Below are 26,386 nucleotides of genomic sequence, written 5' to 3'. Positions count from 1 at the left end.
TCTCTGTGTGGCGTTTGCATGTCCTCCCAGTGCGTGCGTGGGTTTTCTCCGGGTACTCTGGTTTCCTCCCACATTCCAAAAACATGCATGTTAGGTTAATTGGCGACTCTAAATTGTCCATAGGTATGAATGTGAGTGTGAATGGTTTTTGTCTATATGCGCCCTGCGATTGGCTGGCAACCAGTTCAGGGTGTCCTCCGCCTCTCGCCCGAAGTCAGCTGGGATAGGCTCCAGCATACCCGTGACCCTAGTGAGGATAAGCGGCATAGAAGATGGATGGATGGATGGATGGCATACTATAACAGGACATTCAGCCATTTCCATCATCATTTCATAAACTGCGCTCATAATTATAAAGATGCAAATTCTAACCTGCACGTTAGTGCTTTCACTGTATTCAATGTATGTAATATTAATTTTTTAAGTTAAATTAAACAGCCATCCATTTTGTCCTCTTTGAGGTCACGGGTAATGGAAATAAATAATGTAATTAATGAAGACTGTGAGCATCTAAAATCCTGTACTGTAATGTGATCAATCACAATGGTTTTTGCAGAGTTTATGGAGGTCAGTTGACAATGACAACGTCTACTGGCTTTGTAAGATCAGTATTTGTCGCCAAAATGAGTCAGTCTAGACTAGAGTGCATCATATTAGGATTAGGGAGGTGAGATTTGATTCCCAAACCTGTTTGTTCTCCGGGGGGGGGGGGGCTTCAGACGTGGATAGAGACGAAATGTGCAGCGGAACCCAAGTGGGATTCATAACCGCTAGCTTCGGTCCTGCCCCTCGCTCCATATTAGATTTTGTGCGGGATGATGCATCGGACACCTTCAAACTGGAAGTGAAAACACTTTAGTGTTGCTCGGGACTTATCTGTCAAAGCGGCTTTCCGCCAGGTGTGCGCTGACAGATGAAATCTCGGCAAGATTGGAGTCAACTCAAAGAAATCTCTCCCTGCTTGATAGATGGAAACGGTTTAATTTATCATCTGTACATCATCTCTTCTAACCCCCAGAGGCTGCTCTGAAAACGGACATGCTCTGTTCAGAGGGTACCAAGGCTTGAGGGAGTCACAACAACTTGTCGATTTTCCCTGGTAGATCTGTCTGCCTTTGCCTGACCGTGACACAGCCTCCTCAGCCATGTAGCTGCAGGAGGCTCGACTTCTGCAAACACACATTCTGAACTTAAGGCAGCCTCAACTTAAAAAAAAAAAAATAGTGTTTACCACAGAGTTACATCATTTTTTTTTTTTACAAACAATGGAAAGTTTTTGGCAGCTGAGGACATAAATTCATTTCTTTCTGTCTGTAGCTGAGGGTGTAACTTAGTTCACAATTGAAAACATATTTTTACATCAATAATGTAGTCAGAGTTCACCTTACCCAGAATGTCTGTGGTATGTGGAGTACATACGCCACTCACAAAAAGTTAGGGATATTCTGCTTTCGGGTGAAATTTCAGGATGTCCAACTGTTTAATGTTTCAGCACTTTTTGCACAACGTGCTCTTGTCGAGCAGCAAGAGTTCTTTTTCTACCTGCAAGCATACGGTATACGGTCATGGAAAAAATGATGAGACCACCCTTGTTTCTTCAGTTTCTTGTTCATTTTAATGCCTGATACAAATAAAAGTACATTTGTTTGGACAAATACAACAATGGCAACAAAGACAGCTCATAAGAGTTACATATTTTGGCAGTACAATTGTATAGCTATCCGTGTAACAACTTAAGTGATTTAGGTTATTATCAAGGAAACCATGGAAGTTGCTAGATATCAGCTCTTAAATGAAACTCTTACGAGCTATATTTGTTACCATCATTATATTTGTCCAAACAAATGTACCTTTATTTGTACCAGGCATTAAAATGGATCAATAAACTGAAGAAACAAGGGTGGTCTAATCATTTTTTCCATGACTGTATAACTGCAAAAGGTATAAAATTTTCAACTGCCCTAATTTTTCACCACAGGAACTCTGGAAACTGCTGGAAACGAGACTAATAGTCCGACTAGTCCGACTGATTTGACCAATTATGATGTATCACCGATTAACACATTCAATTCCAGCCATTTTTTAAAATTCGGCCACTTTAGACAATTTTGACAGATTTTTCAAGGCACACAGAATATACAGCATTGTAATCACAGTTTGAACTTTGTACCTCCTAAATGTTATAGCATCTAATGTCATTCCTGAAGTGTCACCGTTGAGGTTTAACGACTGATAATTGCCACTGAATCTGAGAAATGATGTCGTCAGTGTAACAACTTAGACAATGACTTCCTGTTTGTGATGTATGGCAGACCGATCAAATACCAAAAATAGTTGATTAATTGGATAACCAATTAATCACCGATTCATTGATTAATTGTTGCAGCTCTGATGATATACATCTATTTACCAAGTCTGAAAAAAGTCTGGAAAATGTATGGAATTTTGAAATGTCAAATTCGTAGGGACCTTGTTGGGACATGTGGGGCAAGGTTGTGTTTCTGCAGAAGTGGTCATCATCGTGTATTTGTTATTGTTTCTGTAGCATGGGCGGTCTTACAGTCCGGGGGCTCGGCGCTGGACGCAGTGGAGAAAGGATGCGCTCGCTGCCAAACGGAGCAGTGCGACGGCAGCGTGGGTTACGGCGGCAGCCCAGACGAGATGGGGGAGACCACACTGGACGCCATGATCATGGACGGGTAAAACCAGGAACCAAACTATGAGACTACACACTACTGTATGCAACATCAGGGGGGGAAATGCCTTCTTAAAGTTGACTGGTGGTGTTTGAGCAGCGACACGATGGAAGTGGGCGCCGTGGCCAACCTGAAGAGGATCAAGAACGTGATCGGGGTAGCGAGGGCAGTGATGGAGCACACAGAGCATACCTTGCTGGTGGGAGAGTCGGGTATGAAAACAATCACACGATTACGATTCTTTTCTACTATTAATACTGAAAACTTTCAGCATATCAGTATGTGGAGTAAAACTGTGCAATGGATTGAGTAAGGAAGTCAAGCATGTACCAGCATGAGCCACGTTACAAGGTATACTGTATGGAGGAAGAATGCTGATTATCATAGTCTGATATCCTGAATTCATTCATTTATTATTACAGGGTCTCGGCAGGTTTCAACGAGTCAAATTTAAGACTTTTGAAGACCCATTTCACATCCATACTGGAAAAAAAAGGATAAAAGACATGAAGGAAAATCAGAGGCCCCTGGGGCACGCATAGCACACTAGCTGGTTGTGTTATTTTAGGAGATTTTAAGAGAATAGGAGATATTGTAAGGCCTTAAATTGAAATGATTGGATTTTAGACTTTTTAAGAGCCTGCGGATACCCTGTATTATTTAACAAGTCATTATATATTCGGTATTTATATAGTATGTGCATTATACAGTGTTTCTGACGGTATTTAAGCTATACCAATTCATCTATCTAAAGTCAAGCCCCATTTTTGTACAATATTGCAGGAAACGACATAGTTCGCCTGCCCTGAACCGTATCGTTCCGTGAAATCAAGTGCCCAAACAAAGCACCCTACGTGTTGCTGACTCACAGTCCGTGCATTTTTTTTTTTTATGTCTGCTAAATAACCTGCCATGAGGCCAGAGTAAGTTGCGAGTGCCAGCACTTTGGTAGAGGTGGGAAACACTATTTGAAATTGATCTTGGGAAGTCCGCATCAACAATAAGTTTAATTCATTCCTATTCCTTATTTAGTGTTGTTTTCAGCACGCAAAACTGTAGCTATTCTCTATAAAAATGGATTTTTGTTCTTATTTTTAGGTGTCTGGAATTGATTAATTGGATTAACGTTATTGCCTATGGGAAAAATTACCTCGGTTTTCGTTGAGACTTTTGGAACGAATTAATGACGAAAACCGAAGTTAAACACAGGAAGTGAGCAGACGGTAATTGCTGAGACACGGAGAAGGGGTGGATTAAATAAACTTCTGCAGCTTTTCAGACATTTTGAATTGTGCGGGTGTCAACATGTGATGCTCCTCATAATGAAGTCAATGAGAGTACTTTCTTTATGTTAGAGTGAAATGCGGTGACTTATAAGGCTATTTCTATGAGCCATCAACACATAATAAAGGGATAGACGTGATCTGTGACAAGACTGTGGCAGGTTGTGGCCCTTAAACCAAACACAATGGGTACCAAAGGATCCAATGCGGCATGGATCCATGCTTTCATGTTGTTTACGCCAAATGTTAACCCTGCCACCCCAATGTGGCAGCTAAAATGGAGACTCATTAGACCAGGCGACATGTATCCAAACTTTTCTTCTTGTCCATGCAAACTGCAGCCCAAATTTCAATGTCTTAAGCATGGGGTGTGGGACTCTGCTGTCGTTGTGCACCTTCTTCAAGGTTCCACCTTCCAGAGATGTTCCTCTACATCTATTTGAATTACCGTTGCCTTTCCATCAGCTCCAATCAGTCTGGACATTCTTCGCTGACCTTTGCCATCATTAAGACATTTTCTCACAGAGAACTGGCGCTAACTAGATATTTTCTCATTTTATTCCCCCACAGACCATTCCCTGCGATGCTTAGAGATGGTTCTGTGTGTGGGGGGGAAAAAATCCCAGTAGATCATCTTTTGTGAAATACTCCGACCAGCCCATCTGTCAACAAAACCCGGGCCACATTCAAAGTCGCTTTAATCACATTTCTTCCCATTCTGATGCTCAGTTTAAATTGGAGTTTGTCTGCCATCCGATGGACTTGCAGATGAGGTGCATTAATATGCAGGAAAACAATGATGTCATAAAAAACACGGTCGTTATTAACAACCACTCTGTGCATCAAGTCGCTTCATCGACACGAGCACAATTTGTTTCCTTTTTCAGTCAAGCTTTAAGAAGAACGGAAGGAAATTAAGTGGCTTTTTAACACCTGACTTTGCACGGAATGGACTCTTAATTATTCAAGCTTTTGTGACGAGTCGTACTAGTGCTGAGGCAAAATGCATTCTAATACTCATTTAAAGGAACCCAAAGGCCTTGTATTGAACGCTGTCGTTTCGGCGACAGCATTTCCAAGCAGCAGGAGCGTACGATGCATGTTAATCCGACGTCTGAATGCAGCCCGCCTGGCTTTCACAACGCCTTCACACGTCTTGATACCAAGCACAAATTATGTCTGTAAACTTTGCCGCACGTGTCAAGAAACTCTTCAAAACCTCCACGTCAGCGTGGAGCACAATGCGCACATTTGACCCAAAAACTATGGTATGGTTTATTTGCTTCAGACATGCTTAATAAGCTGCGTCATGGAACATCATGTGGTTCCATTTGCACAATTCAACATAGTTTAAGCATTAAAAAAAACTGTTTATGACCTCATAAATACAGTTTTTAACATTATTAAAGTCCTCTAGACATGAAATAACACCCCTATAGTTGCCTTTACACTCATATTACCCAATATAGTAGACAGTATATATAGTAGAATAAGAGAAAATAAGACATATAATGTATAAGACATCATGTAGACTCACACACACACGGCCAATGTTTTGTTTCATTTCATACACTTACTACCCCTTAGACATTGCCCGGTATCAGATTCTGACCTTGGGCAGAATTATCACGCTTTCCCAGTATTAAAATTGCAGCTCTGAAATGTGTTATTTTTAAAATATCTTTATTAAAAAGAGAAATAAAGTCAAGTCAAAACAGTCATTTTTAAACCATATAATAGAACATGATGAAAGTGGAACATACAGTGTGTATGTAAAACAGCAAAATGTCTACTGTGGCAACTCAAGTCGCAACACAATATGTAGCGCCATAGTCCCCCCCCCCAAGAACTACGTTACTGGCGTATTGACACCTTGCCACACCACACCGGCTAGCTGTTGGCAACTAGCTTCACCACACACTCACACTCGCCCGCAGCGCGTCACGTTTCTCGTTTCTATGTTACTATGTGAAATCAATGCACCCAGGAAGAAAGCTCCGGTAATGCTTAAAAGGATGGAAATATGACAAAATACTCATAAGTATGACATGTTATCATGTATGTACCTGTTACTACCTGATCACGGCATGTATCTAAAACCATAAAACCTTTTTGGAGGTTGTTTTAATAGCAGTCTTGTAGGCGGCACAGGTGTGTCCCATTACGTGCAGTAACGAGCTGTTCCGAAAACCTTTATGTTATAGGGATTTTATGTTATACGAAGCGTACAATACATGTAAATAGCCTAATCCGTTCCAAGATCTTCCCAAACTCACCCCTTTGGCACTAAGGTAAATAAGGTAAATAAGGTAATGGTGAGGATCTCTTCCCTCTCTTTCTTTGCAGCGACGATCTTTGCAGAAAACATGGGCTTCATCGCCGAGGACCTCACCACCGCCAAGTCTGTGGATATTTTCACACAGTGGCTGAAGGGCAACTGCCAACCTAATTACTGGAAGGTGAGTGCGTTCGTGTGCGTGTTGATTAGTGTTGGCTGCAGGCGTGCTCTTTCTAAAGACACAATTCGACTGGCATGGTAATGTAGTTCATTAAAAATGAGCTTCTTGTTTTGAGAGGTGATTTCCTCAAAGGTCTAAACGGTTTTGGTGTTTCGTTCCATTCTGTCCCTCTAACTAATAGCAGATAAATTGCTTTTCTCTAATCTAATAAACGAGCATCAAAAAATGCATGAACTCCCCCTAACTTACATGGAGAGAAGTTGAAGAGACCATTTAGGAGTTTTTTTACGGATATTAGGGGCCGAAAAATGCCGATATCCGATTTTTCGTCCGATATGCGATACAGTACAGGCCAAATGTTTGGACACACTTGCTCATTCAATGTGCTTTCTTTATTGCCATGACTATTTACATTGTAGATTATCAAAACTATGAATGAACATGGGCCGCACGGTGGTCTAGTGGTTAGCATGTCGGCCAACACAGTAACAGTCTGGAGATCGGGAAGACCTGGGTTCGATTCTCCCTTGGGCATTTCTGTGTGGAGTTTGCGTGCGCGTGGGTTTTCTCTGGGTACTCCAGTTTCCTCCCACATTCCAAAAACATGCATGTTAGGTTACTTGGTGACTCTAAATTGTCCATAGGTTGTTTGTCTATATGTGCCCTGCTATTGGCTGGCGACCAGTCCAGGGTGTACCCCGCCTGTCGTCTGAAGTCAGCTGGGATAGGCAAGTCACCTGAAATGGTTTTCGCTACCCTAAAGAGGAGAAGCGGTATAGAAAATGGATGGATGGATGAATGAACATGTGAAATTATGTACTTAACAAACAAGTGTGAATTAACCCTAAATATGTCTTCTATTTTAGACATATACTAATACTTTATGTCTTATAAAAAAAATTGATTGAAACCTTGGTGTTCTCTAAATGAGCTTCAAGTCACCTGAAATGGTTTTCACTTCACAGCTGTGCCTTGTCAGGGTTACTTGGTGGAATTTCTTGCCTTGCCTTGCCTTGCCTACTGTGTGCGTCCAAACTTTTGGCCTATATATTTGCCGATAACCGATATATCAGCCAATGTATGAAATAAGAGCATTCATATACACAGGATATATGCTGTACGTGAATATAAATTCATTAATGATTAACTTTTAGGTGTTGCTACAAATTTGTAGTGTTTTTTGCTTTGCTGGTGCTGGAGCCCTAGCTAATTTGCACACTGCAGATGTTGCATCTAACATAACGCCTCAACACCTTCCTCTTCCTGTCAAATGAGAATATATACATTTAGTACATTTTGGTAATTTGCATAGGATTTGATACTATAGTTGACCATTTTAAAATAAAAACAAGTGTCTGCATTGGGCTGAAAATGATAATACACAGGCTAATGTGAGATGTTTTTCAACTAATACACTCCTGATCAAAATCTTAAGACTAGTTGAAAGACTGCTAGAATTTGCATTTTACACATTTGGATCTTAATGAGGTTAAATAGGCTAATAAACAGCCTATTTCAGTTTTTTTTTTTTTGTTGTTTAAATTACAAGTTCAAAATGTTTTTGTCTCACTCCCCCTTCTCGCTTTTGCATATTGTAGCTCTACTTAACACCTCATTAAGATCCAAATGTGCAAAATGCAAATTCTAGCAATTTTTCAACTGGTCTTAAGATTTTGATCAGGAGTGTACATGGTGTTTATAACAGGCTGGGCCACAAAAACATCTTTCCAATATCAACGAGTCATATTTACTAGCTATTGAAAAGTTTCGTCTGCAGCCACTGAGTATTTGCAAACAGCTGAAAAACAACTGCTGAAGCAAACATTAAACAGTGAAAAAAAGCTGACGACAGACAAAACAAGAAATAATGCAAATATGCATCACGTTACTAGACTTAGTACGAGGGACTAAAGTACATTTTATGTAACAATGTAGCTGCTTTCAGAACATGCAGTATATCAAATTACAACTAAATACATTCCTTGAAACATTTTCAAAAGGATTTTAATGAAGACATTAACTTTAATGTTCACGTATGAGCCCCTGTAAATCCTGCATGGAAGTATGAAGTGAAGTGTTTTTTATTTCCCTGTATAATAGTCTTAGATAACGGTGGACCCGCGGATTAACAGCTGCGTCTATCTTTGCTTGTCTCACAGAAATGCAACTTATGCGACGTTAGAACGCCGTAACACGCTCTCTGAAGTGCAGTGTTATATTGTTTTACAAAGTCACCGCTTAAAAATGTAAAAAATGTAGTTTGTCTTGTCTGCTCCCGTGGAGAGAGTGAGAGGCGCATGTCTGTGAGGGGGAGCGGCCAGGTACCCACAGGAGCAGCCAGGTACCCACAGGAGCAGCCAGGTACCCACAGGAGCGGCTCAAAGAGAGACAGGAAGGGAGCGACAGGATCTCCACGCAACAAAAAGAAGTGAATATATCGGCTACGTTTGCACCGATATTGATTAATCGGTGATGTGTCATCATCGGCCCGCCGAAATATCGGTCGGGCTCTACTTAGAACCTCCTTAAAGGGATAGTTCGGATTTTTTGACATGAAATTGTATGACATCCCCATCAGCGTTGCAGTCCATCAGCAGTGACCGACCAGAACTGGACTTAAAAGACGAAGTGGGGGGGGGTAAGTCGCTGTTGATGTACTACACTGCTGATGGGGATGCCATACAACTTCACGTCAAAAAATCCAAACTATCCCTTTAAGATCCAACAGTGCATAACATGAAATATATTATCTGTCCATTAAACTCTTATAAAATGTCTTTTCTGTATGATTTCATTAAACATTTTCCTAACGGGATAGTTCGGATTTTTTGACAAGAAGCTGTATGACATCTCCATCAGCAGTGTAGTGTATCAACAGCGATTTACCTCCCAATTACAATCTGTGTAATGTCTGTACATGTCTTTAATGTACAAAATGTATCAAATTGGCCACTAGTATCTTTGTTTTTCCTCTATTTGGCCGAGCTGTATGCTGGACACTTGCGTACCATAAACTAGCAAGTACTGACAAATGTTCTGTCACAGAACAGATGGGAATACAAAGTAGTCAGAATACATACTGTACATCACATGCATTCACTATATATTGTGCATTCAAGGCTACCTACCATACATACAGTAATCAATAGGCTGTGTCCCGGGGGTATGGTGGGTGGTTTACTATACAGAAAATATTGTATTTTTTGTTTTTCACCTTGTAAACAAAAGGATAAATGTATGAATCGTCGTTCAAGCACACAGGAGCGGTGTGCTCGATTAGCACTACAGTTACGTGCACGAGTTGACTTCATTATTTTTTTGCTATTGAGTCCTATAGGACAGCAGCATGATATCCTGCCCCCCCCCACCCCCCACCCCAGAATGTTTTTCCAGACCCATCCAAATCCTGTCGACCCTACAAGCCTGCTGTGACACTGGGACTGAACAAAAAGAGGTGGCATGCTGATATTCGTTCTCATGACACCATTGGTGGGTTTACAGTCGTACAAAAATCAATAAAATTGTTTAAAATGGACAATGTGAAGGATTCAAGGCATTGACTGCACATACTGTCTAAGCACATATACTCAGTTGCATCCGTGGCTGAAGGAAGTGCTGTAGTTGCTTACAACTTGACCACTAGATGTCACTAACTCTCATCCAACTTTTATTCTTTTTTTTCTCCTTTTCGTTGATGTACTGAGGCATGTGCTTTTTTAAACGTGTAATACTATTATTTACTTTTTTCTTTCATCAGGGATGATCGCATTTGATCAATACGGTCACTTGGCCGCGGGGACGTCCACTAACGGGCTCACTCATAAAGTTCCAGGGTATGTAAACGCTTCAGGGCAAAGATGTACGGTAACGTCTAATACTTCAATGTTGCATCAGAGACCGCTTCTACAGGATTCTTGTGCTGTGTGTTTGTGCTGCTCCTGTCATAGTCGAGTGGGAGACTCTCCGATAGTTGGAGCGGGAGCCTACGCCGACAGCTCTGCCGGCGCTGCTGCGGCAACCGGTGATGGAGACGTCATGATGCGCTTTCTACCGAGGTACGAGCCAAGGACTTTTTTTCCCGAATGAATGTGTGCATCACCTCTGCTCCTGTTTGCTCTTACTTGGCTTTTTCCAAGACATACCAGTCATGTTTGCAGTATTTAAATTGCTCATCTCGAGTGGAGGTTTTCAAGCTGCCGCTACAACAGTAGTGCTGAGAATGAAGCATAGAAAAGGTACAAATTTACCTTGGCATAGATTGTACCTTGAGGGGAAAGCAAGGGACTCCTAGCCCATTCTGTGCTTAGCAACCTTGACCAGAGCTCGTTAGCCAGCCTCACACGTGTCAAATGCAACCCTGCCAACAGTTACTTTGCGGTGGAGCTGATGAGGGCCGGGACAAATCCCTCTGCGGCCTGCAAGATGGCCATTTCCAGGATTAAGAGGCATTACTCCGAGTTCTTTGGTGCGATCATCTGTGCTAACACAACAGGCCATTATGGTGAGTATTTGGGATTTGAACATGGAGGCCGCGCAGGCGGCGCCAAAAAGTGCCAACTTCATGCCATTCGTGATTTGTACTTACTTGACTAAAAAATATCCAGGAGATTGTTGTATTAAAAGTTTAACACAACAATGTTCATTTTTGAGCTAAACGGGAGTACGGTTGTATAAATAACCAATTTACAGTAATCCCTCGTTCATCGCCGTTAATTGGTTCCAGACCTTACCACAATAAGTGAATTTTTGCAAAATATTATTGAATATTAATAAACGCAATATTTTCATAGTTAGAGCATATAAAACCTTTTTATAACCTTCTAAATAAGGTTTTTACCATCACTAGAGCCCTGTAGACATGAAATAACACCCCCATAGTCACCTTTATGCTTGTATTACCCAGTATAGTAAACATTATAATCTGAGACATCTGAGACATAAATAATGTAAGATAGACTAACACTTTAACAATGACAGCTCCGGTGGCGGCTATTGTCTCATCAACGTAACGTTACTGACACCCAGAGACCAGTGTAGAATGCTACTGTACTGCCGCTGTGGAGGGACTCCCTTCAATCGCTTTATTAACAAGCAGAGAACACACGCAGTGAACATTCACATAGCCACTCTCTACACTGCTAACCTGTTGCTAGCACTCAGCTAACAATCAACTCTAGTGAACTCACACACGCCTCTTAAGGGTTCTCTCTCTTAAGGTGTATTAAAATTCATATAATGTCTTTTGAATGCCTAATATTTGTATTTTCGTTCATTTTGCCATTTTTATGCTTGAAAATTGTAATTAATTTATGCCAAGAAGACATACAATTTGCTTAAATATGCATGTACACTAAGTTCCCAACTAACGAACACAATTGGTTCCAGACGACCGTTCTTAAGTCGAATTGTTAAGTCGGGAAAAAGGTAATATTACCAATTATAGTGTAGGTACTACATGTACGTGTATACATATACAGTATATGCGTATGTATGTAAATATGAGTTTGGATGCAGTAGTAATATTAAACGAGGATAATTAATGAAAAAAACAATAATAAAAGTGATATAATAAAACATAATGATAAATGTTATTTACCTTTGAAGAGGAGTGGTCGAGCATGCGTCGTTGCGGTAGTGGAGGAGGAGATATTGAAAAAAAGGACAAATGGTCGTCGTCATTAGACTCTTCTAAAAGAGGTAGTGTTCTGTGGGTGGTGTAGAATTAAGCAGGCCTATTAACTCTTCATAAACTTTAATCACACGCTCGGTCCGGGTTGTATCATAAAACTCTTAGCCTTCCTCTCTCCTCTTCCTCGTCTTCCTGTATCTGTTGGTCCCATTAGCAGTGTCACAGTGCCCTCTGCTGGTCAAGCATGTAGAAGTATAAATATGGGTTTGCCGGTCAAGCATGTAGCAGTATAAATATGGACTTATAAGGCAAAACACATGAAAAAAATAGAACAGTCGGCTTGTGTTCGTATCTCCGAGTGTTCGCACGTTGGATGTTCGTTAGTAGGGGACTTAGTGTACTTTTTTTAGCCGATAATAGGCTGTCTGCAACCACCACACAGCGAGCATGAATTATTATTTTTTTTTAAACGCGATAGAGCGAGGGCATGATGTAGGAAGGGATGACTGCACATATGACTGGACTATAAGTCACACTTCTTTTTCATAGTTTGGCTGGTCTGTCCTGCGACTTGTACTGTATATGAAAATACAATATACATACAGTATATAATTTAACATGTTTTAAATGTTACTTCATACTGACTGACATGAACCAAGGAGCGAACATTGCTGTTGACTAGCCACTAGAGGGGCGCGCTAGCCTTGTGACAACTATATACTGATCCTGCCATTCAGTGATGTGGACTGAGATCGGGAGCTCGGTGAACTTACTTACCAGTAACTTGCTTTTTGGACTCGCTGGCTTATGTTAAGCCTCCCTCCCAGGTATGTTTTTTATGCTCATGTGAAGCTGAATAAACATATTCCGACTGTTATTTTGTGCGCTTTCGTGTCATTCGATAATTTGCCTTTCCAGATGAAATGTCTGTTCTTGGTCTTGAATCTTGTGACATAAATTACTTAGCGTCCAGTGTAACTTCTTATACATGTTTTTTTTTTTTTTTTCCCGCTTCATGTCGCATTTTTTGACTATTGTGACTTATACTTCAGAAAATTCATTTATAATAGTTTAGTTTAGGATAAATATAGTGATTTTTCCAGAAGCGTAAGTCTGGAATAAAGAACAGAAACCTATACCGTATGTAAACTGTGATGTCATCAACATGCAGCAACATCCACTACGAGTTTGGAATTAGTACGGTAAATACAGCTTGCCTATACTGTCGTGTTGCTTGTCTCTTTTATTGAACCGTACACCGAGATGTCAGTCCAGTTTATTTCTCATATCTTTTCTCTTAGGTGCAGCATGTAACAAGGTCCCTGGCTTCACGCAGTTTCACTACATGGTGTCAAACACAGAGTCCGACGCGCCGCTTCTCAAGTCTGTGGACTGCTTTTAACTGTTTTTTTTGTTTAGTTTTTTTGAGTGACACTTTACAAATCACTGAGTCCTCATTGCTTTGACAAATGAGCTTTTCACACAGATGTTTTTGAGACATATATTCAAGAAATCCTTGGGAGCAATTTACAGCCTTTAATAAAAATGTAAAAACATTCTCATGATGACAGTCCATTTATTGGGTAATCCATCCATCCATCTTCTATGCCGCTTGTCCTAATCAGGGTCGCGGGGGTATGCTGGAGCCTATCCCAGCTGACTTCGGGCGAGAGGCGGGGTACACCCAGGACTCACCAGGCAATCGCGCAGGGCACATATATATCATTCTATATGATTCACACCACCGTGCAGCTCATTGGGTAATGTTTATATTCATTCAGAAAATGTATTATGAGACTGCATAATATTTCATAACCAGGCATCTGTTTTTTTTGTTTTTAAACTTTACATTATTTCTAAATTGTATTTAGCAGCCTGGCAAGATAGCTACACCGGGTCCGTTCTCTGCCCACTGGAAATAATCACATTGTTTACCCTTTTGCAAGCTGCAGGTGTAAAAGTTGCGGCCATTGTTGGGTCCCAGCTTGAGGACGGTCCTCATCAAGCATCGTTTGCCGTGGTGACAGGAAGGAAAGTGCAAGTCGGCCCACTGCAACACATAAAAAAAATATATATATAGATATATACTTTTAAAGATCTAAGCTATAAAATTCCAAGCAAAGTTTGCAGGCAAGGCGAGGAGACTTATTTCCATTCTAACCTCAAAAAAGTTACATTTTGCCTCTCTGGGCAGCGAGCAGACGTAAAACTGCCGTCCCTTACTGTCCCCGTTCTTGTGGACCACTCTGAGAAGAGTCGGGTGGCCGTGGGATGAACAACAAGGTGGAGAGGCATGCTGTGTCCCTGCTGTTGTGTGTGCACTGTCAGAGAAGGTAAGTGTCTTATATGTCTGAGATTACCTGGAAATAAAACTTGACTAAGTACCCTCAGACAAGCTACATGTCGGTTAGTGTTGGCATGATTCATCCCCTGCAACTTTTCTAACAACACTGCACTCTGGTGCTTTGTTTTAATTGTGAAAGCTTCAAAGAATTTGTCTTATTAAACGTCAAGTTATTCATGAGCAGAGCGAGTCACTCACCCTGATTTGTTACCGGGAGAAGAACTGTGATCAATTCTCATTTTCTTGGACGGCTGACTGTACGAGGCCAATGTTTCCCCACCGGGCAGCTGGGCACGCTGCCTCTGCCAGCCACCAGAGGCGTAATTGGGGCCCGACGTCCCCTGGCAGGCGCCAGATTTAAACGGGCCTTCTCGCTCGGGCGGCATGGAATTCAAATGACTGCCGAGCGGGGACAGCGGGGAGTTTGCGCGCCTTGGCTTCTCGCTCAAGTCTGAGAAAAGCAGAGTGGAAGTCCCGAACGCGGAGCGCCAGTTGAGTTTGCGCTCCTCTTGAGGCTTCCAGAAGGCAGTGCAGGGGTACCTCACCAGGCTGGCGGTGGAGGCGGGCGACGCGTCAGTGACGGCGTCCTCTTTTTGAACTGTGCAGGGAGAGGAAACGCCACAGTGAGACATTTCATATTTATTCTGACGCTCCTCTCATAAAACATACAGTACGTTGTTACACGCGCACTTTTGCAAGATAAAAAAAAAAATACCAGCCAACATTTTAATGCACTCCTGAAGGTCCTCTCCTCTCATAACGCCTCCCTTTAGGGCAATTTAGGGTGCAGTTCCAGGCAGATAATAAATGTAACTACAGTAGACGTGTGAAAATGCAGTTGGGTGCTTCCCAGAAGTGTAGTCTTGGGTGCAAAAATTAATGCTCACGTCATGATAAACGAGATAATCACCACGCACAAGGGAACACGTCTGGGAGCACATGCCATCACTCTCAACAATGTGCACATGAAGTTGAACAGGACCAGGCTGGTGGAGACCGGGCCTCACCCTGAGCTCTCGGAGTGAGGCAAGCGTCGCAGGCGTTGGCGGTGGGCCGGTTGATGAGGGTGCACAGGTGACAAGCCCAGTCTTCCTCCTCCTTCCTTGCCACGTTCTCATTGGCTCCTCCGCTGCTGGCCCAGCCAATCAGAGTGTTCCTGGCAGGACGTTTACTGCTAATGTGAAAAATGAGCGGAAAAAAGTGTGAGATGAATAAGTATGTTACACAAATAGAATTAGGTCAATGGCAAATACAGCAATTCCTCGTTTAGCGCGGTTAATTGGTTCCAGTAGGATTCCTTATTGATACATGGAAGATTTCCGTAGCAAAGAAAAGCTGTTTATGACCTTCTAAATATTGTTTTCAACATCATTAGAGCCCTTTAGACATAAAATAACACCCTAGTCACCAGTACACTCCTATCACCAAATACAGTTGTCCCTTGCCACATCGCGCTCCGAATTTCGCAACTTCACTCTATCGCTATTTTTAAAAATATATTAATTAATCATTGCTGTTTTGTGGTGGAATACAGCTTGTTATTAGTTGTTGTTTTTTTAAATGCATGTTTAATCACATTTTATGTATTTTTGGCCTAAATTAGAAGAAAAAAAATCATTTTCAAGCATAAAAATGGCTAAATTGATCTAAAATACAAATATTAGGCATTCAAAAGATGCATTCAACATTGTTGTGATGATATGTAGTAGTATGCTACAGTGGTCACGAGGTGTCAGTAATGTTACTGTAATGTACGGTGAGACGCCAGACGTGATCGCCGGAACTGTTATTGCAGGTTTGAATGATATCACAACAGGCACAATAATCCCTAACACGGGCTATTGTTGCAGCCATAACCCACACCAAAATAAAACTCAACTCTGAACCCCCAAAGTCACTCCACTCAACTCCCTTAGCACCGGAACATATTTGCACCAACACATACGTCACAAGTATTTATGTCTAATATGTCTTATTTTCTCTTATTATGTCTACTATATTGGGTAAGCCATGTTGTGTTGCTATAAATGTGTTCCCTACAATATTGAAACCTGCAACAAAAGCCTGTTGTTCCAGCGATCAAGTCTGATGCTCGTCTCACCGAACATTAAAGTAACATTACTGACACCTAGTGACCATTGTAGAATACTACATCGTCTTTGAATTGAATGCCTTATTTGCATGAGTTCATTTAGCCATTTTTATGCTTAATTTAGCCAAAAAATATGTAACATTTGCTTAAATATGCATATGTTGTGACTAATAGTAGGCCATATTCCACCACGAAACACGATTTATGAATTAATATATTTTTGATAAACTGTAATAGAGTGAAGCCATGAAATTTGAACTGCAAAGTGGTGAGGAACAACTGAATATGTAAGTTTTCCAATTTGGGAAATAACAGCCTCTCTTCAAATATCGTCGGCTTCCAATTAATGCCCCATTCTCTTTATGGTTTAGGTAAATAGATAAAGCATTTACTGTAATATACTCTACTTAATTACAATATATTTGCAAGACTTATGTACATATAAATCTTCCTAATGAGCAACAAACAAAACAGCCACCTAATGACAGTAGCAGGAAGAAAGCTAAACATTTGCAGTTGCAGCAGCTGGCGAGGAAGCACCAGCAGGCGGCGTGTTGCATTTAAATGCAGTGAGCACATACACGTTAAGGCTGCGACACAAAGCTGCGCTATGTTTGACAAGAAGGCCGCTCGCCGCCATCCATCTTCGGCGCTGGTGGGGTGGGGGTAGGCGGGAAGGATGGCGGCGGCCTGCAGCAAACTTTGCTCGCAGATTGCTCGATCAGCTGTGTAATGTGTTGTAAGGACTTTAGGCCGGGAAGCCCTCGCTAAGCTCTGCTCAAACGCGAGCCAGGAGGTGTTGAGCCTGTGCCCTGCCTGGCAAACGCACACTTTCGACACACATTCAACACTTCCCGCTCCCTGCCAAGCCCATCTGCCTGCAAAGATGGCCTCTCGGAGCTGGAACGCTATCTGGAAAGCTTTGGGTGCTTTGTTTTCTGACAAAGACTGACAAGCGGTGCCTTTTTAATCACATGCAGATATTTGTAAATTTATTTACGAAAGACAGCGCCAGCGCATGTTGATCAACATTTGGCATAAAAGAAGAGAAGAACATTTAAAAAAAAAAAATAATAATAAGACAGATAACAGGCATAAAACTGTGCGCACTTAACAAAACCCTGAGTTTGTGGAGACAAAGTACAGGATTGCTAAAGTGCCTTAGTGCTAAAGTGCTAGGTGCTGTAGTATGTGATTAGACCACCCTTGTTTCTTCAGTTTCTTGTTCATTTTAATGCCTGATACAACTAAAGGTACTTTTCTTTGGACAAATACAACAATGACCACAAAAATAGCTCCTAAGAGTTCAATTTTTTGGCAGTACAATGCTATAGCTATTCATGTAAGAACTTAAATGATTTTGGTTCTTATCAAGAAAACCATAGAAGTTGCGAAATATCAGCTCTTAAATTCAACTCTCATGAGCTATATTTGTTATCATCATTATATTTGTCCAAACAAATGTACCTTTAGTTGTACCAGGCATTAAAATGGATCAATAAACTGAAGAAACAAGTGTGGTCTAATCATTTCTTCCATGAGTGTATATGTGTCATCCAATAATTCATTAGGTACACTAGCACAGTCTAACAAGATATAAAAGCGAGGAAAAGGCTTCTTGAGACGTCATCTGTACTTCTGTGTAGAAGGTGTCGGACGTTTCGCTCCTCATCCGAAGAGCTTCGTCAGCAAACTAATAAGTGCTGGTAGCTTAGGCCTTAAATACAGTAAGAGTGGGCGGAATTGGTGTGCCAACACCCTCCTCCTATTGGTTCGTTACACTAAGCCTGCATTCCTCATCTTTACAGTGGTATAATCCTATCCTGTTATTCACACCTACGATAAAAGGGAAGTGTCGCTCCCTGAATTGGGTATGAACGACTCTGATACTGGCTAGTTAGCATCTATTGTTCTGGCTCGGCCCTGCCTTCACCTCATTTGCAAGACTAAGAGCTGTGGGTTTTGGTCTCAGTAACCTGCTGAACACAGGGTCCAAATTGAACCTCAAACCACCATTCCGATTCAATGATGGGTTCTGTTGTTTGACAAAAATAGCTTCCTTTACTCCTCTTTCAAACCATCTGTTTTCTTTGGCCAAAATCTTTACCTCGCTGTCCTGAAAAGAGTGATTGGTAGCTTTCAGGTGTAGATGTACTGCTGATTGAGGACCACTAGCATTGTCCCTGCGATGTTGATAAAGCCTTTTTTGGAGCATTTGCTTAGTTTCCCCAATGTAGTGCTCTTTGCATTCCTCATCTTTACAGTGGATGGAGTAGACCGTCCGACACCTTCTACACAGAAGTACAGATGACGTCTCAAGAAGCCTTTTCCTCGATGGACAACTCCTGTACGACTGAGAGCCTACACAGAAGATATAAAAGCCTTCATAAAGATAACGCATATTAGTTCAGTTTATTATTGTGGTTCTAGTGTGCAGTGGTGTACAATTGCACTCAGAGATGTGTCTAATATTTTGGTTACTTTCTTTAGCAACATGAGGGTAAAAAAAGGTGAAGTAGTTCTTAACAAAAACTTTCTCAGCGTCAATAAAAAACCTAGAATAATAATTTTTCAAAGCGATACACTTTGAGCGTACTTCTGATGTGTTATCTAAGCTGCCAACAAATTCCATTATGCAAGATTTCACCTCACAATTGCAAAAAAAACCCCCAACAATAATCAAAAGGCGAGGCGAGGCACTCCCACCTGACATCGACACTTCCGGCATCCTGCTTCTGACAGTGCTGGCAGAAGTACGTCATCCTGCCGTTCTCGCCAAGACGACAAACTGTAATGACACGGGCGCACTGGCGGCACTGGCCGCGCTTGTAGACTTTGTAGTGTTTGTGCAGGGGAGAGCCAGACTTGCGACACTGCCACGACAATACAGTGACGATAAATATGATGTGGGAGGGAAAATAGCACAACCTCAAACTGATGAAGTGTTTTATCTTATACCAGATAAAAGTAAACAAATGAAGCCTTCACACAGTAACCACTGTGGCAGGGCCCAAGTGTCCAGTGTCTTACTTTGTAAAAGAGAACAGTAAAATCACGCGTCATCTTGACCAAGTGCTGGACCTGCTCCTCTGACAGCTGCTCAACCTGAGGAAGGAGCAACCACAGTGAAGAGAGTACACTACACCCCAGTTACTACCTATAGTACACAAAACCATAGGTTCACCTGCACAATGAGCTGCATTAAAAATGTGGTCTTTAAAAAGAATATGAAATGGAAAACATTGAAAATAATTTCCTTTTATCCAGATTTTCAAAGTTCCCAAAATGTAACTGCTTCTTCCTTGTACCACCTCTCTACAAATGTTGTGGAATCCCTTTTTTTGCTTAATCCTGCTAACTAACAAACCAAGAAAATGAAAAACATTACATTTATCATTGTAACCATAATGCAGTTAGTTTTCACTGGTATAGAACAGTAGAACACATTTTTTTACCCTTCCTTCTCAACTGAGCATTCTGTAAAGGCAGTGCTTGTATTGGATCGTACCTAATACTGGTATTTCGCTCTGTTGGACGAAAACAATCAAAATGGTGAAAAAAATTGCTTAATGTAAACATTTCTTCAGAGTAAGGAAGAGGTTTCACGTTTTCAAAAAGAATTTGTGAGGTTCTGCTCCTGTCAAGCATCTATTTAGCATATATTCATTCAGTCCCTTTTGCAAAGTGAGGAGGCAAACGCTGCACTACCTTTTCTTCTTTGTCTTCGCCCTATCCACCCCACCACCCCACCCCCACCCCTGTCGCATTGCAATGCATCACTTGATAAAACTCGAGTTGAAAGTTGTGCACGAGAGTGGGATGCCTGGCATTCCTTCACCATCTCCCCCTCTCGGCTGCACACCATCCATCATCTTCCTCTGTACCTTCACGGCCGGGTGTAGGCCCACGTCGAACAGGGCTTCGTTTTTAATGATGTTGCCGACTCCCGGCATGACGGCCTGGTCGAGGAGGACGTCGCAGAGCATCCTGCCTCCGTGGCGCCTCACTGCCTCCACCGAACACGAGAAGCTGAACTTTGGGGAGCACACGTCCAGAGCCTGAAGAGCTCTAAGCCTCTGCTTGCAGTCGTCTGTCAACCTGTAAGCACAAACAAGGAGTGAAATCAGCAAGTGTGTGTGTGGATTCTACTTCTGCTAGCTTGCCAGGTTCCTGTTGTCTTTTATTCATTTACAGTGGAACTGTCCACACATAAGCACTGAGTTTTGAGTCATGGTCAATTATGCAAATTAGACCATGATATCATGTGTTATGTGCTCATTGATTGAGCCTCACACCCTCAAAAAGTGAACCTGTGCCATATCAATAAGTCAACTTTGAGCTCTGTTGGGCGTGTCCTCCTTTACCTCACTTCCACTGTGCTGTCAAAGAATGAAACGGTGTCCTTAGTCATGTGTATTTCCAGCACTGGGTGTGACCCGCTGCTGGGTTTCCTCTCTGCAGCGTTGATTCGCATCGAGCCATTCATGCCGAAGTGGACTCTGCAAGTAAAGAAGGATGTGTTTTGTTTACAGACAGAAAACCCGCTTTAAAGATGAATCATAAAAAACCAGGGCTGTCAAATGATTAAAAATGTTTAATCTCAATACCAAGTAAATACATGGCCAGTATTGCCCATGCAGATACTTTATACTTGAAATGTTTCAAGATCCTTTAAAGATGTTGTCATTTGCTGATTATAAATCAGAATAAAAGCAAGATTTTAGGCCATTTTTTTTTAAATCAACAAGCTTATCTGTGAACAACTTGACAATATATAAATACAATATGAGAAAATGTAACAATATCGACATGATTGTATAATTAATCCCTTATTCTCTTTATTACATACAATTGTTTGAGCAAAACAACCAAACAAATGTAAAAATTATGATTACTTATTATTCAAATCCTTTGCCTTTTTGCTCTCCTTTGTCCAATAACTTATTCACTGAGTTTTTAAACAATATATCAACTTACCATTATCAACAATGTAACAATATGAAAAAATATCGACCTCATTATGCTAGTATCGAGCCGATACTGAGGTCCTGTTTTTTTTTTTTTTTTTTTTTTTTTTTTTGGGGGGGGGGGGGGGGGGGGTGAAAAAAAGTCACGTCCATACTGTGCGAAATTAGTAAATTGTTACATCCAGACGGGAACGAATCACTGAGCGAAAACGATGTAATACATAAGCACACCTACGTGAGGCGCTGTGAACAAACACGCCGACGGAACTTCACTTCTGGTCACGTGACGGCGACTGCGAGCGGGGGACGTTTTCGTTTGTACAGACACGCCCACTGCGGTTGGGCAAGTGTACCTAATGGTTTGGCCACAGCTTACGTGTGACCAAACAATGGTACTTTTACAGTGTATGAGTCTTGAATTGGACAATAATGGTGTAACAGAGGTAAATGGCTATGTTTATCTCATTAAAACTCATACCTTAACGTGTTAGGACCGAAATACATGAAGAGTTCCTTCCCCAGGGTGTCCACGCCGGTGTACTGACAGCCTTTAAGTCGTTGGATGGCGCTGTTTCTCTCCGGGTCGCTTCCCTGCAACACAAATTGATTTAAACGGCTTCATAAGAATGTTTTTCCGAGACATAAACATCAGCTCAATGGCTTTTAGTTTCTCTTGCTAAAGTAGTTAGCATGACAGTACTTCCTTGCAGTCTGTTACATAAAACTAAAACAACATACCTTCGCCGTGAGCGTGCTACCTCTGATCTCCTTCAATGTTTGTCCTTTGTGGACCCTCGAACGTATCTTCTCCCCGTTTAATGTGCACCCAGGACCTTCAACCATCTTCGTCTATAGTTTATTTTTAAAAAAGAATTACGTTGCTTACTACAAGCAAGAAGCTGTTTTCTTTCCCCGCCAGAGTTGTTTCAATTTGACGCATGCGCGGTACGCTGTTTCCGGAAGTAAGAAGCGCGCCGATGCGTAAGTTTAAAGGTCGTTAGGGCCAAAAGTGGCTTACTGTAATGTCTAAATATGATCACAAAATGTAAAATGAATTATTGGAATGTTTTAAAAATACATTCATAACTTCAGCAGTCAATTGCAATTGTTGACAGTTGAGGAGCCTGCAGCATCCCCGTTATCACCACTTGAGGGAAGCAGAGGACCGTTGGTGTCCCTGCAGGCCACACAATGGCATGTTGAAAATTGCAAGGTGGTAGAAGATTGCATCTGTATGTCATCACTCCAAACACATTCATGTGCCAGAGAAGCCATCTTATTTCACAAAACTGCCTGTCCACGAACACTGTCCCATCTGGTTATAAACATTCAAATGAATTGTAATTTGCATTCCTTTCAAAACCGACTCTGTCGTGGAATAACTTATTTGTGCTGGGTTTTTGCCATGCAGAGAAGCTTCTGTGGACTGAGATAAAAACAGAGAAGCTCCATGTTCTTCAGCCAAGTGCACAGCCATGCCCCCCTTGTAAAAAAAAAAAAAAGGGCAGCACTCAGCAATTATGTGTATTAAAGTCAGACTGAAGCTGTGGCGCTCAGAGGGGAGAGGAGCTCTTGAACGTAGGTCTCACCCGAGGTATTAAAATGTAATTCCATCCAAGTTGTTATGCTTTGGTCTTGCATACACACACGACTGTGAGATGAAAGCTGCCTCCATTTAATAAACCCTAAAAGGGCAACATGTCCACTCTGTGCCTCAAGTGGACTGATCTGTTTATTGACTCAACTGCCGAAAGTACCAGTTGTCTTATATGAGGTACGTTGCATGTCAAGTGTATGACTCACTGAAAGGCAGTAGCTTTATTTCTTATCATATTTCTGGACATTCAGCCCATATGGAATAAATCCACTCGAAAAACTTTCTGTCAACTTTTTTTCTCGCCCTCCGGCGAGACATGTCCTCTACTTGTCAGCAGATATCAGATCATCCTTTTGTTTAATCTTTTTCCCCCACAATCGTTCATTCTTTTCAGGTCAGCTTTTTGCTCCGTTGGCTACAACAGCACTTTCCCTTTGAACTCCACTGCAAATGCCAGCTTTACAGGTGCCACGTCCGCTCTCCAGGCCGTGTGTGTTGTGATAAACTGCGACACGTGGTGGTGGGTAGTCTGGGGGGGGGGGTTATTCAAGCTGCAGCATATATTTGATCAGTGGATGACTGCAGGAGCATGGTGTCGATTAGAACCGAGGCCACTATTCAAGAAAATACAATAAATTCAATTCAAATATGTTTTTACTTTGCAATGCAAAACAATAACAGGATAAAATAAAAAAAGAATAAAAACAGGTGAGTCTGCTGAATGCATATGTAAAATAATGCATATTTAAAGTATTAAATAAAAATCAAGCAAATCAAAACCAAAACTATGCTCGATAAAATATTGATCTAACATGGAAAAAACTACCATTAAGAAAGGCAGCTTTTTACTGGTATTTCACTGATGTACATACCATGCCTCCCAACGTCATGTCAGAGTAAATGTGCTTTAAAGTGAAAAGTAAAATGCACGCTCCTAAAAGCAGAATGGTATTTATGCTTCACTTTTATTTCATTATTTCCGCGTTGGAGCGGAGCCTGCAGATGGAGAAGGGTTGCTATGCAACTGGGATTTCAAAAAGTACCGGCAGTGCCAGGGTCACATTTCAATGTGTCTCTCCAGCCGCTCGGCAGCAAATGATGGACGTTAATAAGTGCTTCTGTTTATTTATTTATATATATTTTTGGAATATGTATGCTCGGAGCTTTCTAAACGTGAACATGCTTGCAAGTATCTTAATGTGGCAGCATTAGAGAACCGATACGTCAGCACTTAGCCTGTCAGAAAGGTACTTGTTGGGAGGTGTTAACATGTTTGCCAAGAGTCGGTGAGGTTTATATTTATGAGAGTATTTTTGTACCATTATTCTGCAGCACCTTAGTGCATATAGGAATACTCCGTCACATTTACTGTATATACAGTATACTGTAATCTGCTTTTTTTTACCCAAAGTGGTACCCTTGGTGAGAATTATATGCCCCCGCCCTTCCATCGATGTATGTACAGTAAATATGTCGATATTAAAATAAAGATTAACTGTGTATGTACAGTAAATACATACGCTTACAAAATAAATTTAACTGCATTGTTTTTACCTTAGCTTTTGTAAGATATTGTCAGCAATTTATATGCTTAATAATCCATCCATCTATTTTCTATGCCACTTATCCTCACAAGGGTCACGGGGGTATGCTTGGAGCCTATCCCAGCTGACTTCGGGCAAGAGGCGGGGTACACACTGGACTGGTCGCCCGCCAATGGCAGGGCACATATAGACAAACAACCATTCACACTCACATTCATACTTATGGACAATTCATGGACAATGAATTGAATTTATGGACAATTCATGCATATTTTTGGAATGTGGGAGGAAACCGGAGTACCCGATAAAAAACCCATGCGCGCACGATGCGAACATGCAAACTCAACACAGAGATATCCCAATGCACATTTCAACCCAGATTTTCCAGATCTCTTGACTGTATAGCCTCTGTGCCTTATGCTTAACAAATTACTAATAAAGTGGTGTGAAAAAGTGGTTTCCCCCTTCCTGATTTATTTATTTTTTTGCATGTTTAAATATTAGTCAATGACAACACAACTGAACACAAAATGCAATTTTTAAAATGAAACTTTTTTTGACATTTGGAACTAAACTGCGTGTGCACGCATGCGTTAAAATGCCCCTACAAAGCCGAACCTTCTGCATGCTGCACTCCTCCACGCTCTCTCACTTCCTCCTTTCTGTGGAGTGCATTAATAGATGCAAAAACTACATACCGAGCTCTTATCAAATGCACTTCTGCCGCCCGGTGGCGGTTTTTATGGCTTAAAAACTGCCACCATGCATTGCTATATTGCACTCGTGTCATCACCTCTTTTTTCTTCGCGCAAAAAAAACAAAAGACGTATAAATACGTTTTTGGGAGCAAGCATTCGGGTTTAAAAAAAAACATATAAATACGTCTTTGGTATTGAATGAGTTAACTGCAATGAAAGAGGGATTACTGTACTAGTTTTAATATCTAATATCTTTAATATCTACATAAAATCTGCATCTTGTTTTTTGCTGTACCTTGGTATATTCTTAAATAGAAATCAAGCCATTAATAATAAAATATGTTATAATAAGATGTTTTGTTCAAATATCTTTCCATGGATTGTTTTTTAGCATCCTTCAGTTTTTCTGTATGCAACCCTTGTTAGCGCACATGCAGCGTGGGGGAGAAAAAATAACTTTGTACTCCACCTCTCCATCGAGAACACACTCAAGCACTTGAACTCTCCTCAGAAAGTCAGCCTTGTTTGTCTTCTTTCAGCTGCAAACTCTCTTCAGGCTGTGTTTCATCCAAATAGATGGCACATGTCTTCCCACTCGCTGTTACAGAAGATAACATCTCTTGTCATATTCTTGCTTTTTTCCTCCATGTTCTTGAAAAAACGGAATTTTCCCACGCCAGGCTGGTTTTATGTTGCAGCTGGCTGTTGATCCAAGCGAACGCAATGTCATAAGATGGAAGAGCATAACAAATAACAACCTGATCTGATAAGATTTGACAGCGATACGAACGTCTGAACGTGCGAGACTGGATTTTCCAAATGCACAATCTGGATCAGATCCTGGCCAAAGTTTGACACTGCAGCTTCATCTTGCACATCTGTTCATTTTCACTACAGAAAAGAGATTAAAAAATAAAAAAATAAAAAAACAACTCCAGAATAGATGCAAGAATAAGAAAATGATTGAAAATGAAAATGATTTATAGACATACAAAGTTCTTCATTATTATGACATTCTTACCAAAATAGGATGGGAACATCCTGAGAAGAGCAGCTTGTTTATTTGAAAGACAAATC

The 26,386-nt window shown here is 41.2% G+C and overlaps 2 protein-coding genes across 9 annotated transcripts in view; one reads left to right on the top strand and one right to left on the bottom strand.

Annotated features, from left to right (window-relative positions):
- The window catches only part of aga (aspartylglucosaminidase), a 17,785-nt gene extending 4,145 nt beyond the window's left edge, over window positions 1-13,640 (top strand). The window contains exons 2-9 of one of the 5 annotated variants that reach the window (XM_054792581.1): window positions 2,546-2,699; window positions 2,796-2,908; window positions 6,326-6,438; window positions 9,819-9,927; window positions 10,196-10,271; window positions 10,386-10,493; window positions 10,806-10,939; window positions 13,369-13,636. In XM_054792581.1, coding sequence (XP_054648556.1) covers window positions 2,546-2,699; window positions 2,796-2,908; window positions 6,326-6,438; window positions 9,819-9,927; window positions 10,196-10,271; window positions 10,386-10,493; window positions 10,806-10,939; window positions 13,369-13,469 — 908 coding nt within the window. In that variant the 3' untranslated portion in view covers window positions 13,470-13,636. Of the gene's footprint in view, window positions 1-2,545; window positions 2,700-2,795; window positions 2,909-6,325; window positions 6,439-9,818; window positions 9,928-10,195; window positions 10,674-10,805; window positions 10,943-13,368 lie in introns of those variants that run through there. The other 4 variants (XM_054792583.1, XM_054792582.1, XM_054792580.1 and 1 more) reach the window with 4 other exon arrangements.
- On the bottom strand, window positions 13,589-26,386 carry neil3 (nei-like DNA glycosylase 3). Of its 4 annotated transcripts, XM_054792577.1 has the most exons (12): window positions 26,331-26,386; window positions 26,100-26,200; window positions 25,779-26,011; window positions 21,949-22,061; window positions 20,868-21,002; window positions 20,388-20,601; window positions 19,534-19,608; window positions 19,210-19,376; window positions 15,419-15,585; window positions 14,610-15,009; window positions 14,229-14,388; window positions 13,589-14,117 (listed from the first exon to the last, which is right to left on the bottom strand). In XM_054792577.1, exons 4-12 carry the CDS (start codon window positions 21,972-21,974, stop codon window positions 13,935-13,937), a joined length of 1,527 nt encoding a protein of 508 aa, XP_054648552.1. In that variant the 5' UTR covers window positions 21,975-22,061; window positions 25,779-26,011; window positions 26,100-26,200; window positions 26,331-26,386; the 3' UTR covers window positions 13,589-13,934. The 4 variants fall into 4 exon arrangements, with proteins under 4 accessions (XP_054648552.1, XP_054648550.1, XP_054648551.1 ...); XM_054792575.1 differs by lacking the exons at window positions 25,779-26,011; window positions 26,100-26,200; window positions 26,331-26,386 and adding an exon at window positions 22,209-22,408; XM_054792576.1 differs by lacking the exons at window positions 25,779-26,011; window positions 26,100-26,200; window positions 26,331-26,386 and adding an exon at window positions 22,209-22,408 and having other exon boundaries at window positions 15,419-15,582.

The sequence above is a fragment of the Dunckerocampus dactyliophorus genome, chromosome 11 (assembly GCF_027744805.1).
Source record: "Dunckerocampus dactyliophorus isolate RoL2022-P2 chromosome 11, RoL_Ddac_1.1, whole genome shotgun sequence".
NCBI classification, from domain to species: Eukaryota; Metazoa; Chordata; class Actinopteri; order Syngnathiformes; family Syngnathidae; genus Dunckerocampus; species Dunckerocampus dactyliophorus.
This window is presented reverse-complemented; position numbering and strand designations above follow the sequence as displayed.